We start from the raw sequence: 15,413 nt of genomic DNA on the forward strand, positions 1-15,413 counted from the left end.
CAGTCTGGTTAACTGGACTCAGCCCACTCCACTATTGTTCAACCCTATGGGAACAAGATGCTCCTTCACTAAATAATCCCTGGTATCCCCCCACCCCTTTCCTGCCACCTTTTGTGTGGTCTTCCCATTTAGAAAGCTTTTTGAGAGCAGGGCCTGTCTTTTTACTAACTATATACAAACAATTGGTACAGTACCTGGCACGAGTTGTTATTCAATTATTTTCAACAATGTTTGACTTTAGGGTTTTCTTGGCAAAGATACTAGAGCGGTTTGCCATTCTCCAGCTCATTTCACAGATTAAGAAACTGAGGTCGACATGTTAAATGACCTGTCCAGCCAGTAAGTGTCTGAGGCCAGATTTTAAAGTCAAGAATTCGTGTCTTCCAGACTCTAAGCTCGGCATTTGTCCACTGTGCCATCACAGGCTGATATTTAAATATGGAGCTTTAAAGTAATGATTTTAGAAAGGCCTGGAAAGATTTACATGAACTGCTGCTGAGTGAAACGAGCAGAACCAGGAATACATTGTACACAGCAACAGCAAGATGGTGTGATGATCAACTGTGAAAGGTTTGGTTTTTGTCAGTGGTTCAGTGATCCAGAAAATGTCATCTGCATCCAGAAAGAGAACTATGGAAATTGAATGTAAATCAACATAGGCTAGGTTCATTTTTCTGTTTTTCCCCCTTTCCCGTGATTTTCCCCCTTTGCTCTGATTTTTCTCTCCCAATGATTCATAAAATAATGTATATTAAAAATAAATAGATAGATATAAAACTTTAAAGTTTATACAGAATTTTTTTTACAGATATAATCTCATATGACCTTTACAACAGTCCATGAGGAAGATACTTGAATACTCAAGGGGATTTCTTCAATGTGGGGACTCCCTCCAGTAAGCAAATTGCAGCTTGATTATATACATCCTATCCCATGTTACTCTGTTCCTGTCCCCCTCCCAAAAATTGACCAAAAAGGGTCCTCTGATTTGTTAGAGGTCTTCCCATTTTTTGTGGAATATTCAAGGGGATTTCTTCAATGTGGACACTCCCTCCAGTGATACAAATTGCAGCTTGACTATACACATCCTATCCCCAAAAAGTGACCAAAAAGGGTCCTCTGATGTGCTGGGGGTCTTTCCCATTTTTGTGGCAATGAACAACTTACCAGTTCTCCTCATGAGTCATCCCTTCTTCTCACCAAAGGAGCAGCCCATCTCCTGCAATCATCCATTTTCCTGATGATATCCTTCACTCCGTCCTTCCTTCACAATCCCAGGTTCCCTCACCCCTCCACTCTCACCCCACCCCCACCCCCAGGGCTACCACTCTTTTCTCTTCACCTCCCTTCTATCCTTCTCCTTTAAAGTGGAAGTATCTCTTTGCTTATGATGCCCCACTCCCAGCCCTATCATCCCCCTCCTTCCAGCCCACAAAACTACTTTTGTTGTTGTTGTTCGTCCTTCATTCCCGAAGAGGACCGTGACATCAGGAGGTGATATCTTGACCTGTGAGTGAATTGGATTTAAATGAGGCAGAACTGCACCACATCTGTCTCACTCTCTCCTCCGGGGCCATCAAAGTCCAGAGGCAAGACAAAAATCAAGATGGCTGACGTGGCCCAGGACATAGAGGGTGACTTTAGTCTTTCTTAATTAAAATCTTTCCCACCCAGGCTTCATTTTGTCTGAGGCAACATCCCTAAGGATTATATGGAGAAATGTCACTCTCCTCTCTCTTGCTTCTCCTTTTGTACCATATTAGGGGTCACCTTCATTCTCAAAGGCAAATGGCCTTCCTCTCACTTGCCTCTCTCCAGTCCTGGCCTATTTCTTCCCAATTCTCCTCCCTTTCTCTGCTCCCAACCCCCAACATCTACTCTATTAACTGACTTTTTCCTCAAAGACGCCAAGCAAGCCCATGGACTCCATACGAGGTGCTCAGTCATTCGAGGAAGAAACCCCTCAAGGAAAGAGAAGAGGAGGGAGAGATAGAAAGGACCAGGAAGGACCAAAGAGCCCAGAGGAGGAAAGGGAAGATGGATGGGGGAAGGAGCGGGAAAGGCAACAGGGGAGGGCACACAAAAAAAGACTAGAAGCCATTTGGGTTCATTTTTAAATAAGAAATTTATTGCAAATATAGAAATTGATTTTCTCCATACAGGAATCTTGGATTTGAGGAAAACGATTTCGTGCCATTCAGTTTAAAATAGGAAAAGGAAAAAAATGGTGGGGTGAGAGAAAATAAATCAACAAATGGACAAACCCAGAAGAAAATAAGAAAGAACAAGTCCCCCCCCAAAAGAGAGGGAAGGTCCGTACACGACCAGGAGTCACAGGATCGTCATTGGGGAGGGGGCCCACCAACCCCAGAGGACCCAAACTGGGGCATCTATCCAGGCCGCTGCCTCCCTGGCCCTCACCCCCTGGGCATCTACATTCTGGGGATGGGAGTGGGCAGGACACCCTGGTCTTGTGTTATGACTCCTGTCCTCTGCCCCGACCCTGTGCTTGTTGGGGGGAGAGCTAAGGGAAGAGGAGGCCAGCCCTCATCCCATTCTACCCATTGCCTCCCATCTCCATCCCTCCCATCAGGGATCAGGCTAAGAACGTGGGCTGAAGACTGGAGCTTGGGGGAAAGACACGGATGTGGGCTACATAAGAGTGGGATGTGCAGTTGTGTGTCTATGTGTTTAGGGAGTAGGAGAGGGTCGGTAGTGTAGAAATCATCCCCTCCTGAGGCAGGAGTGGGACCGGAAGCATTGTCTAGGGGCTAGAGGAAGGGATCAAAGTTAAGAGAGGGGAGCCAAGGCAAGAAGACACTGGGAAGGAATCTTGGCTGATGGCTTCAGGGAGGGAGACCTCTAAGGAAGCTAGAGTGAGGGGGCCTGAGCTGAGAGACTGGGTAGGACAATCCCAGACCCCAGGCTCTTCAACTGTAAAAATGAGAGCACTGGACTAGCTGATCTCTCAGCCCCCTACCAGCCCTAAATCTCTGTAGTTTTGGAAACCACTTTTTCCTCAGGCCTCCGGTTTCCTTTTGCCATCTCCTGAAAAGCTACCCCCTCCAAGAGACCTGCTAGAGGAAACCCCAGCCCTGGGATAAGAAAGGCAGCTGGGTCCCACTGAGCTCCCAAGGAAGCTCACCAAGCCCAGAGCTATGTACATTTGTCCAAAAGGGATGAACCTCAAGCTTTCACCATGAAGCCTCATCACTTCATCTCCCCACAAGAGACAGGGCCTCCCCCATCTTACTGAGCCCCACCCATGGCAGCCTAGATAAGGCACAGGGAGAGCTGGTAGTCAGGAGGCTTATGGGAAATTAGAGTCGGGAGGGGGCTTCAGAGAAAATCCAGGCCCTTCCTTTTACAGATGAAAAGACTAAGGCCCAGAGCGAAGGAAGCTGAGTGGTGAGAACATAGAGGGGAGGAGAGGGCAGGGAACAGGAACCTTTTACAGGTCATCTCTAAGCAAAGACAAGTCCCACCCCAGCCAGGATATATCAAGGAGGTGTCAGAAAACTTCAGACTGGAAGGGATCTTACAGAAAGAGGAAAAATGGTTTGCCGAGGTCACCCAGGTAATAAGCAGAGACAGAATTCCCACCCAAGACCCGACTCCAGACTGAATGCTCTCCAGCACGGTCCAAACTGTCTCCACTCTTGGCCTCTTCCAGGAAGGCTAGAAAATCCTACATGTACAAGGGAGAGACCTTAGAATCCAGACTGTCCAAATCTTTTCAAGAAGAAGAGCCTGAATTCCAGGAATATTAAACGATGTGGCGGTAGCCATCGGGCATAATAGCGTCAGAGCTCCTCACAATCTGGATCAGTGTCTCCCCTCTGGGCCATGCTATTTCCCTGGTTATCCTCACACCTGTACGGGTTATATCCCCATAAGCCCCTTGGTCTCAGCTTCTCAGAGCTCAACTTATCCAGAGACTGGCCCCAGCAGATCCCTCTTCAAACAAACCTGACTGAAGAAGTCGAGAGAATGAGTTTGTTTTGACAAAGGGCAGACTCTGGATCACTGATATCAGTTTCCCCACCTCCTCCCTCCACCCTAATTTTCCTGCCTCCTCTCTCCATAACACCCCTTTCCCCTCCCCCCCCCAAAAAAAAAACTTGTTTTTCCCCTCCCTCTCAGAAGCAGAAGCTGGAAATCCTTCTCTAAAACCACAGATAAAAGGCTGGAAGTGGACAGGTAGCAGCTAGCTGAATTTTGGAGTCTGAGGACCTGGGTATAATTTTCAGCCCTGCTTCTTACTAGCTGTGTGACCTTAGTCACTTAATCTCCACGGGCCTTGGGTTTCCCCACCTCTAAAATGGGAGGTTTGGACTTTTGGATTTCCAGCTGTGAATCCCGATCCAAATCCACTTCCAGGATTCTCTCCCAGGCTGGTGAGCTTCTGCCTCCTCCGGCACTGGCCGAGGCTGTAGTTCCAGCTGGGAAGAAGGCTCCCGAGCTGATTAGCATTGCAAACACTGGGACTGGAGGGGCCCCAGCCAAGATTCCTTGACATAAATTTCCATTTGTCATTCATGAATATTTCACTCTCTGCCTCAGGAGGAATTATCCAGGGCCGGCCAGGACATTCAGTGATGGCGGCAGGAAGGGACTGCAGTGCAGCTCTCACAATCTGGACCCCACCCACCCCACAGGAACCATAGGAAGGGTTAGTGCTAGAGGGGCAGGGTCCCAGAGCTCTTCCTGGGAGATGACAGGAGAAAGCAGCATTGGTTCTTCCCGTCCATATTGTGGAGAGAAGCTGGAATGGACCTGAGAAGTCAGCAAGTCTGACCTCTTCATTTTATAGCTCATAGCTTGAAGGGACTTCTCAAGGCCAGCTAGCCTAGTCCTCCCATTTTCAAGAAAAGAAAACTAAGGCCTGAAGTTTTAAGTCATTTCCCTAAGGTCACATCAGCAATAAATGGCAGAGTCAGGATTTAAACTCAGAACCCCTGACTCCAAATTCAGCCCTCTTCCCATTGTTAGATTCTGTCTGGGAAAACTGAGGCCAGAGAGTAGCAACCTGCCCCTGGTCCCTCAGGTAATCAAGTACCTGAGGCAGAATTTAAACTCAAGTCTTCCTACTCCAGCCATACCCAACTACTAACTGTAGAAATAAATGGTCAGCTTCCCAGAGACCACATTTAACAGGAACGACTCCTCTTCTCAGGGATATTCTACTTGCCCAAAACAAACAAAAACCAAACCCTATTCATCAGAATAAAGATGGAGAGTACCAATCAGGATGGGAATGCTCTCTTCCCCTACCCCACCCCCCAAGGAAAGCCACCGTGCTTCCATTCATCAGCCGTTTCCACAGTAACCCTTGACAACAGCTAGATTTAGAGGGTCCACAAGACTTGGGTTCACAACCCAGTTCCCAGCACTATCACTGCCTTACCCCCTGGTCCTCTCTGAGCCTGTTTCCTTTCCCTATAAAGTAAGATTAGCCCAGATGTTTCCTAAGATCCCTTTTGGTTCTAAACCCCTAGGATCCTAGCACAGTGCCTGGCACATAGTAGGCGCTTAATAAATGTTTGTTGAATTGACTTGAACTGGATGGAAACCACTTCATGTTCCTCCTCCTGCCCTAAAACAAGCGGCAACCACCCCGGGAACGGTGCATGTCTGGGAGCACACAGGGCACGGTCCCTCTCAGCACCTCTGCCTGGACAGCTCCGGCACAAGCAGGGAGCTGCCGGGGGAGGGGAGGGGAGGGGAGAGCAGAGGCCCTTGGGGAGCCCACCGATGCCAGGGCGGAGGTGGGAAAAGGGAGGGCTGGCCTGGCCGCAGCACCAGGTTTGGGTCCTCTGCGGAGACAGTTCCTTCCCGGGTTTTAAAAGTTGCTCATCAATTCACAATGGAGGGCATCTGAGGAGGGAGGCAGGGGGCGGGCGGGGAAAGGAGAGGAGAGGAGAGGAAGCAGGGGGGAATCTCGACAAACGGGCACATTCACAACAGATGTTTGCTCAGAAAAATACAGTAAAGAGCGTCATGCACAAATAGAACAGGAATTCTGTTTCTGACATCAGTGGCTTCTCCCCGACTCGGTTTTCGTGGGTTCTCAAAACAGGCCTGGGGAGGGAGTGGAAAGGAGAGGAGAGGAAGTGGGTTGAGGGGTGGGGGGAGAGGGCAGGCCAGTTTTTCCCTCTCCGCTCTCCCCCACTGATTCCCTTTTCTCTTCCCATCTCCCACTCTGAAAGTCCTTTCTGTGCAAGTCACCCCCCCTCCAAAAGAAAAAAAGAAAAGAAACAGTCTGTCCTCCAGAATTGGGTGGGAGAGAGGAAAAAGTGACTTCCTCTGTCCTCCCCATCTGACTGTGACCCCATCCCCACAGAGAGAGCATGTAAATCCAAGGCAAGCAGCTCCTTTCTGAGGTTCCGGCACTTTCTTGAACCCTTGGCTTTCCGGGACACTAATTATCTATAGACCCACATCCCTTCAACTCCCTCAGGTCCCTGTGATCCTAAGGATCCAGGCTGTCTGTCTGGGAGATCAAAGGATCATATAAGTTCATAGCTCAAAGTGGCTTGATGCCCAGGGAGACCAATGTGGCCTTGGGCCAAGGTTAGGGAGGGAGGAGGAGAGGAAAGGAAGAATAGGTCTCCCTCTAATTCTGAGGGAAGAGTTGAAGGTTTCCAGCCTCACAACCTCTTCCCGTACCCCAAACACACAAGAGAACTGGACAGGCAACAGGTAGGAAAAAGCTAGGTGAACCCCAAATTCCACTGAGGTGCCAAGAACTTAGCCAGAATCTCCCAGGAAAACCCCCCAAGACTCTTTTGTGGGACTCTGTCCTGGGTCCCTCCTTGCTGCCCCTTTTTTCCTGGCACCACTTGGCCAGCTCGGCTTCCCCGTCCCGCCTGCCCTCACTTCTGCAACTCCCACAAGCTGCTTCCCTACCACTTCCCCCGCCCGTTCCCCAGGGACCATAGCTCTCTCTTTTGCTGCTGCCTGGAAGGGGGTTGTCATGGTGACCACAGCTGGCCAGAGAGTGGGGATAGAGTCCAGGAGATGGGGGCCAGTCACAGAAACTATTTGTTTCCCCCACTCACACCCCGGGAGCGAGCTGTTTGTGCTTTGTCTGGGTGTCCATTGGAGGGGAGAAGGAAAAGAGGGGGGAGAGAGATATGGTTTCCACGGAAACCTGGTTCCCCCCCACACCCACCCCATCCCTACAGGGTAGAAGCAATGAATGTAGCTTAGATTTAAGAAAAATGGGGAGTGGAGGGTAGGGTGGGGTTAGATACAGAGGGGAAAAAAATAAAACCTCTTTTCCATTCAGAGGCCAGGATCAGATGCTGGGTCTTTGACTTGCTTCCTTCTGTCCCAGGTCCTTGGCGTCCCACATCCTTGTTGAAGAATGGAAGAGGGGAGGAGGAAAAGTAGGGTTTGGGGGCCTATCAGGAGGTGACAAAGAGGGCGGGACATCCACGCGGCTCACCATCCTCGCGGTTCTCCAGCAGTTGGTCAGTCATTCACACACTCACACATACATACAGCCACATCTCTACAGCATCCTCTCTCAGGGTGAGGGTAAGGGCAGGAAGCCAGGCTGGGGGGAGGCACGGAAGCATTCAGGAGGCTGGCACAGTGGGGTGGGGGAAGGAGGGGCCACCCCCATCTCCCAAAACCTGGGGGGGGGAGGGCCGATGCACCTGAGATACACTGGGAGCCCCTCATTCGCTCCCACCACCCTGCTGTCTGAAATCCCCTATACCTTCAGTTCCAGGATCACTCTCTCCGCACTCCAAACCCCACCCCCTGCTCGTTACCTGGAAGACACTTCGAATTTTCTGACAGTCACCGCTCCCCATTCCCACATGCTCCCAAGGAGTGAAAGCCATCCCTGCTGGCTTCACTGAAATAAACTGGGCTCTGGAGGCCGAGGAAAGGGAAGACTCCTAACAGCCGGGGGCGTCATCCCCTCCTCGGATACTGGCCCTGAAATTGGAGAGGGTGCTAGCAGGGAATCCCCTTTCAGGAAAGCCTCCCGGAAATCAAATGGACCAAAGCAACTGGGCTTTGGGGAAGAGGCCTTGAACCAGAGGGATCCTAGGAGATTGAGAGTTCCCATCTGGGAGATGAAGGAGAAGCTACTTCAAGATGCAAATCCTGTATCCCCAAGGTCCTTTGGAGAAGGGAGGTGGAGGCAAAGAGAGGAGGGAAATGACCCATCCTCCTCTTGAGACCCAAGCCGTCCCCTCTTCCCTGGACTCCCAAATCCCAGCCTCCAAAGTGAAGGACCACAGAGAAGGCTCCAGGTCCAAACGTCCCTGTGGGTGGCCCTAATTCCCAGACTTTTCCATCGCCCCTTCGGAGCTCTCCCGCATACATAGGGCAGCCTCCTGAATTTCCCCTCCTTCCCTCACCCTCTCCCTCCCCAGCCCTGAACCTCTTTAACCTTGGGAGAAACTTCTAGGAGGAATGGGTCTCCCCGCCCCCAGGCAGCACAGTAGAGAACTGGTTACGGTATCCGTTTGTAAACTTTAAAAATTGTGTTTTTCAGTCCATTTACGTCAGGTTTTAGTTTTAGTTTTAGTTTTTCACAGTCAGGTGGTGGTCAGGTGTGTGCATTGGGTGCGTGCGTGCGGGTGTGTGTGTGTATCCGTTCCTTGGCCTCCTCCTACCCCGTAGCCCACCCCCCCCAGGCCTCCCGGCCTCCCCCCCAGCCTCGGTCTCCCTCCCCAGCCTGCCCCCTCCCCAGCCTGGTCCCTCTCTCCACCCCCACCTCACCGGGGGCGGGGAGGAAGGAGAGGGTCACAGCTTCTGCTGAGCCGAGACCCCCTTCCAGTAATCCAGGATGTCGTGCAGGTCCTCATCCTTAGCGAACTGGACCTTCTTGCGCAGGGCGTGGCCAGCCGCCATGTACACTTCCTCCCGGTGATGCTTCTTGTAGGGCCGGAAGCGCTCCCAGATCTTGTGGGTGCTCTCGGACGAATACTCGGGGCTGGAGGAGTAGCCCGAGAAGTAGTGTCTGGGGGAGAGCTGAGAGTACGTGGAGTCCCGCTTGGACCGGGACAGGGGCTTGAGGAAGGACACCCTCTGGCTCAAGGTATCTGCGCTCTCCTCATAGTACAAGGCGGGGAAGGAGTGGCGGTGCTCACTGCAGTGGTAGGAAGGCTTCACCTCCAGGTGATGGATGGCCCCGGGCGATACCAGGGGCAGACGGTCCAGGGGGCTGTTGAGCGGACTCCCCTTCTCGATGTACTTCGAGTCCCCCTTGCCCAGCCCCGGGGGCGCCGGGTGATCGGGAACGTCCAGACTGAAGACCTTGGCGCTCTTGATGGAACCGCTGGAGGAGACGCTGCACGTCTTCCGGGCCACGGCGGCGTCTGCGCTCAGCTGCCGCTGCAGGGGGTGGTGGGAGCTTTCTTTGTAGGGGGGCGAAAGGAAGCTGGGCCGCTCCAGCCCCCCCGTGGAACTGGTCGGGATGGACTGGCACTCAAAAGCCAGCTCGGGGTCCGCCGCGCTCCCACCCAGGAAGGAGGCCGTGTCCAGCTTGAGGGCGTCGATGCAGTTATTGATAATCTGGTTGACTTTATCGACCTCCTTGGCGATGGTGGAGATCTCGGCCGCCGACCCCTGGCCGTTATCCAAGTCCGGCAGGTCATCCTCGCCCCGCGTCAGGCCGTCCCCGCCGCCCCCGCCCCCGCCCCCAGTCCGCACCTCCATATAGTTGCCCTTGGTGGTCACCTTGGGTGTGTCTATCCCGGCGTCGAGGCTCTTGGGCTGGGGCAGCTTCTCGCCGATCATGGAGGGGATAGAGGACATGCGGGAGACGGGGAGGACCGGCGGCTCCCCCAGCTTCTGGGCCGAGTGCACGATGGAGCTGGTGTCCACGTCGGAGCCGTAGCGCATCTCCAGGATGGTCTTCTTCACGCTGATGGACTTCTGCTTCTCCTCCTGCATGCGCCGCTTGCGCAGGCAGTAGTAGACGGCCCCCAGGACGATCACCATGCCGAAAAGGCAGCCCAGGATGGTCATGATGTAGTGCGTGGTGGTGGACGTGCTGGGGGGCACGTCCCCCTGGATGGGCTCCCGGGTGGCGAAAGTCAGGCAGGTGTGGTTGAAACGGCGGGAGTTGCGGATGGAGGCCACGCAGAAAGTGTAGTCGGTGTGGACCTTGAGCTTATTGAGCGTGACGATCTCCTTTTTGTTCTTTAACGTCATGACGTCGGAGACGTAGCTGTTGTTATATTGGACCAGGACGTAGAGCTTGCTGAAGGGGGAGGGGATGGTCACCACCAGGGTGGCCGACGTGAAGGTGACGTAGTGGAGTTTGATGGTGGGGCTGATGGAGGAGTCCGTGGTGGAGGAGGCGGGGGGCTCCACCGAGAGGAAGTCCACGGGGTTGAAGCCCGAGTTCTCATCCGGGTCCTTCTGGGAGTCCGTGGTGTAGGGGGTGGGGTGGCTGACGGGCCGGGACGGCAGCGTGCCGTCGCGGCACATGGACTGGAAGACGGTGATGGCGTTGCGGCTGTGGTGGGGCCGCGGGACGAGCAGCGGGTAGCCGGCGAACTCCCGCGGAGACTCGCACTGCAGCCGGTCGTAGTTCTTGGTCACGTTGTTGAAGACCACGAGCCAGTTGAGGAAGCCGTAGAGGCCGCAGTCGCAGTTGAAGGGGTTGCCGGCCAGCTCGCACACCATGAGGCTGCTCAGCCCCACGAAGGTGGTGCTCTCCAGGCGGCTGAGGCGATTGGACGACAGGTCGATGCTGATGAGCGCCGGGCACTCGGAGAAGGCCGTGGGCGTCACCACCTCGATGAGATTGTGCTGCACGAAGAGGAACTGCAGGCGGCTCATGCCCCGGAGCATGCCCTCCGTCAGGTTGCTCAGCTTGTTGTAGCCCAGCTGCAGCACCTGGAGGTTGGCCTGGCCCAGGAAGGCCCCGTCCTCGATGTACGAGATCTCGTTCTTGGTCAGGTTGAGGTCCGTCAGGTTGCCGAAGCGGTTGAGGGAGGAGTAGAGGACCACCTTGAGCTTGTTCTCGTTGAGGCGGAGGTCGTGCACCGTGCTGTTGATGTGCTGAGGGATGGTCTCGTAGGGAGGCTGGTTCTGGCTGCAGATGGCCAGCCACACGTAGCCCTTGTCACCCTCGATGAGCCAGCAGTCGGCCCGCGCTAGGTCTGGCCGGCAGGCGCAGAGCAGGGCCGCCGCCCACAGGCCCAGGCGCAGCATGGCAGGGGGAGGCCCACTGGGCGGGAGGGCTGGATCGAGGCGGGCCGCGGGCAAGGAGAGGCCGGGGACAGCGGGGAGCCAGGAAGGCCTAGCGGCCGCGCGCCTCGCCCATCATCCCAGTTCTCTCTGGGGCCGCCAGCATTTTGAGGGATGCCCCTCCCCAGTACTGGGGTGCCAGAGGGGGCTCCCGGGCTCTGGTCCACTTTGACTGCTGTCCAGTTTGGGGGATCCCGGCAGAAAGGGGGGCCTGGCTGGGGACACCCAAGGAGGCGGCTCTGAGGAATGGCCTTTTCCCCAGTCCCTCAGTCAGCACCCCCAGTCTGCCCTCTTCCCTTAATCCCCGCCCAGGGAGAGCCGAGTCCTGGGCAGTCCAGAGTAATTTTTGTTGTTCTCCTTCCTCTTCCTCCTCCTCCTTCAGGTCTGGGCCCCCTAGAGCTTCAGAGCACAGGCAGGAAGGGAGGATGCAGACAGGCAGCTAGACAGAGGCATGGTGAGAGACGGCCAGAGCCGGAGATCCATCTGCCACCCAGAGCCTGGAAGGGAAAGAGAGGAGACAGAGAATGGATCTATGAGGAACATCCAGAGGCAAACCTCTGGATGAGGCAGGGGGATCCAGGGACAAGGGACCAGTGCCACTGAGCTCCCCCAACCCGTCACCCAAAGGGGGGCTTTCTGCTTCAGCAAGGACTCCCGGCCCCGTTACATAAAGGGAGGATGGCTTGGTGGGTGGAAGAGGAGCCGCTAAGAGGGGGAGGTGAGGGAAAGAAGAAATGCTGGGGGGATTAATTATGCTGGGGTGGGGGGAGTAGCCTAGAACAGTACAGAAAAGGCATTCAGAACTCTCAGCAGAATCCACAGGATCCTAGGAAAACAAGCTAGAAGGGACTTTAGATATCAACTAAGGTCTTATAAAATCAAACACTTGGAGGCCTTATCTTCTCAAACCCCAGGCTTGTCAAGGTCACACAGGTACAGAGGGACAGAGATGGAACTGGAACTCAGTGCCTGAGTCTCCAAATCTTCACAACAGTCTGCCCAACCCCCCACCGCAGCCAGGTTCGGCTCCTGATACCTACCTGGTTGTACACATGAGCACTTGTCATGGGTGTGTGCCCAAAAAAATTAAAAAAAAAAAAAAAAAAAAAAGCAGACATGGGGAAGACCTGAGCTTTACAGTCCTCCAGCAGGAAGGGACCTCAGAGGTCATCTAGTTCAACCCACTCAGCCCCGTTTTACAGATGAGGAGACTGAGGCCCAGAGAGTCTCGAGGATTTGTCTCAGGTCACACAGGTGGTCTATATCCACAGGTATGCAGGGATTTGCCTGCGAGAACATAGACCACTAGAGAGAAACAGATGAGAGGCCCTAAGAACAAAACGCCATCTCTTTTCCATGCCAAACGATAAATAATTCATTTGTTGTGTAACTGCTCTTGTTCCAAAAATAATTCCCTTGTCTCAGCTCTGGTGGGGGGAGGGGGAATAGGGCCACCCGGTCCTGAGCATGTGGTTGGGAAGGGGGCAGAATGGGAGTCTTCTGCAGAAAACGGGGGTAGGCTGAGCTCTGCCTGGATCCAGGAGGTGGACAGTAACCCCAAGGAAGGAGCCAGGCCCAAAGCAGGAGCAGACGCCGGTGGAAAAAAAAGGTTAGAGCCCAGAAAGGGATCATAGGAGCACAAATCAAGAGTCAGAGGGAGTTTAAAGGCAGTTTATTAAATGCTTTTCATTTTACGGATTAGGAAACTGAGGCCCATATCGGTTAACTGAATGGCCTCCTGAATACTCAACCCTCTTTGGGTTTTCAAGTCTTGGTTCTCCTCCCACTTCTGGGACGCCTCCTTCTCTGCCTCATGGGCTGGATTTTTGTCTACGTCATAACCACTCACTACTCGTATCCTCCAAAGTTCTCTCTCGGACTTTCTCTTGTCACACAGAGACCCAGAAGAAATGTTTTGGTTTGGGGAGTCACAGACATTGGGAAACGACTTTGTTCTGGGCCCTATTCTGGGCCCTATTCCCTTCTTCCTCCATATGTACACTCTCATTGGGTGATGTCATCAGCTCTCAGGGGATCAATTTTTATTTCTCTCAGATGACTCCCAGAGCCGTATATCCAGTCATAGCCTCTCTCCGGTCCTGAATCATAAAGCGCTTATTGGATATTTCCATCTGGAAGACTGTAGTCATCTCAAACCCAAGCTATGCAAAATGGAACTCATTACCTCCTTCCTCCTAAAGGAACCCCTCTTCCAAATTTTCCTATCACCATCAAGTACTCCCAGTTAGTCTCACAACCTGGATATTATTCTCAATTCCTTACACTCAGCCATCCCACATAGCAAATCAGTTGCCAAATCTTGGAGGCTCTTTTTTTACATCTCTCCTATATTACAAGTATGTTTTGTTTCGGTTATTTTTCTGTCCTATCCAATTCTTCATGATCCCATTTGGGGTTTTCTTAGCAGAGATACTAGAGTGGCTTGCCATTTCCTTCTCCAGCTCATTTTACAAGTGAAGAAACTGAGGCACTCAAAAGTGAGTGACTTGCCCAGAGTCACACAGCTAGGAAGTATCTGACGCTGGATTTGAACTTGGATCCTCCTGATTCCAGGCCCCACTATACTATATAACATATATTACATATCTATATAACACCTTTCTCCTCTCTTCACTCACATGGCTCATGATCTCTCTCCTAGGCTATTATCCTTCCACTTGCTTTCCCTGCCACCGGTCCCTTCCCTATTCAGCTGCCAATTTTTTTCTAAAACGCAGCTCTGATCATGTCAGACCTACTCAGTACTCCTCTACTCAGTAAACTGCAGTGACTCCCTATTCCTCCAGGACCAAATCTATTTAGTTTGCATTTAAAGTGCTTCACAGTCTGTGCCTTTCCTATCTTTCCAGACTTTTAAAATCTTATTCCCCTCCACGGGCTAGAATTTACATGTTCAATAGCCACCCCAGAGCACTCTGGTAATTGTAGGAATGCCCCCGGCTCTGGCAAATGGTCTGACGCATTCAGACTGGAGGCCGACTGAAATCGCAAAAACAAAATTCCAGCGAAAGATCCTGCAGGCCTCTTTCCAGAGAGCCCCTCCCTTGCACCATTCCTTGGGGAAACTCCAGGAAGAGAAATTGCTTAATTTTTTCTTAAACCAAAAAAGGGAAAAAAAAATCTTCGTAGTTAAAAGCAAAACCAATTTTCAGCATTGTGGCCCCAAAGGGCAGAAACCGAAGGAAGTGAGACTGAAGGGAGGCAAAGGAGAGAGACTCAGGAAAACTGGAAGATCTGGAAGACCGGCGGCTTGGTCCGGGAAGAGGAGGGAGCAGATCTGGGAGTTGCAAATGATCAGGGCAGGTGCATGCAAGACTTAAGCCTTGATCATGGGTAGATTGCGCATTCAAGCACCCTAGAAGAAGGAGGCAGAAGACTTAAAAGGCTGAAAAGCTGGAACCTGGGCTCTAAGGGGCCATTTTCACTGTTTCTGTACCCCACACACAATCCAGGCTAACCCCAAGCTTGAGGGGAGAAGGGATCCCATCCCCTTGACCAAGGATAGAAAGGGAAGAACACTATCTTTAGTCTTGAGAAAAAAACTTGGATTCAGACATGATTTTGTTACTTAACTCCCTGGATTGCTAATCCCACAGCCACATTATTGAATTTCAGTGGTCTACACCTGTAAGAGATAATAATCCTTATAGTCTCAAAACTGGAAATGGTAACAGGGAAAGACATTGAAATCAGACAATGATTCCAAGTATACATTTCTATATATTGATGAATCCATATGTGTATGTGTATAGAAATACATATACATGGTATATAGCACCAGATCTGTTGATGTGCTCTTTCACAACCCTCCTTGTCCTGTTTCCCAATCTAAAGGTGATAGGATAGAGACCCAGCCTCAATATTTTGTGTGTGTGTGTGTGTTGTCCAGAATCACTTTGCTAGTAAGTGTTTAAATGTTTGCAGCTGTTTTTGAATCCAGCTCCTCCTGCCTACAAGGCAGATGCTCAGTCCACTCGTCCATCACCTTAATAATATCTTAAGGTTACTTAATCAAGCTCTGGGTCAGTGAAATGCCCCTTCCATTCTCAATGCGTTCACCTTGCTTTTGTGTCAGCAGTCAGGGGGAACAGTGGCTAGAATACTGGGCATGGGGTTAGGAAGATCTGGATTCAATTCCTACCTCAGCTACTTAAGAGTTGCGTGACTGT

At 52.2% G+C, this 15,413-nt stretch overlaps 1 protein-coding gene across 2 annotated transcripts in view; it reads right to left on the minus strand.

Annotated features, from left to right (window-relative positions):
* Window positions 1-4,130: 4,130 nt before the first annotated feature.
* ELFN2 (extracellular leucine rich repeat and fibronectin type III domain containing 2) overlaps window positions 4,131-15,413 on the minus strand; it is a 93,811-nt gene continuing 82,528 nt past the window's right edge. For both annotated transcript variants that reach the window (XM_051961834.1, XM_051961833.1), the window contains exons 3-4: window positions 8,743-11,720; window positions 4,131-6,081 (exon numbers count right to left, since the gene is read on the minus strand). In XM_051961834.1, coding sequence (XP_051817794.1) covers window positions 8,767-11,187 — 2,421 coding nt within the window. In that variant the 5' untranslated portion in view covers window positions 11,188-11,720 and the 3' untranslated portion in view covers window positions 4,131-6,081; window positions 8,743-8,766. The remainder of the gene's footprint in view (window positions 6,082-8,742; window positions 11,721-15,413) is intronic.

The sequence above is a fragment of the Antechinus flavipes genome, chromosome 5 (genome assembly GCF_016432865.1).
Source record: "Antechinus flavipes isolate AdamAnt ecotype Samford, QLD, Australia chromosome 5, AdamAnt_v2, whole genome shotgun sequence".
In the NCBI taxonomy this organism is placed as follows: domain Eukaryota; kingdom Metazoa; phylum Chordata; class Mammalia; order Dasyuromorphia; family Dasyuridae; genus Antechinus; species Antechinus flavipes.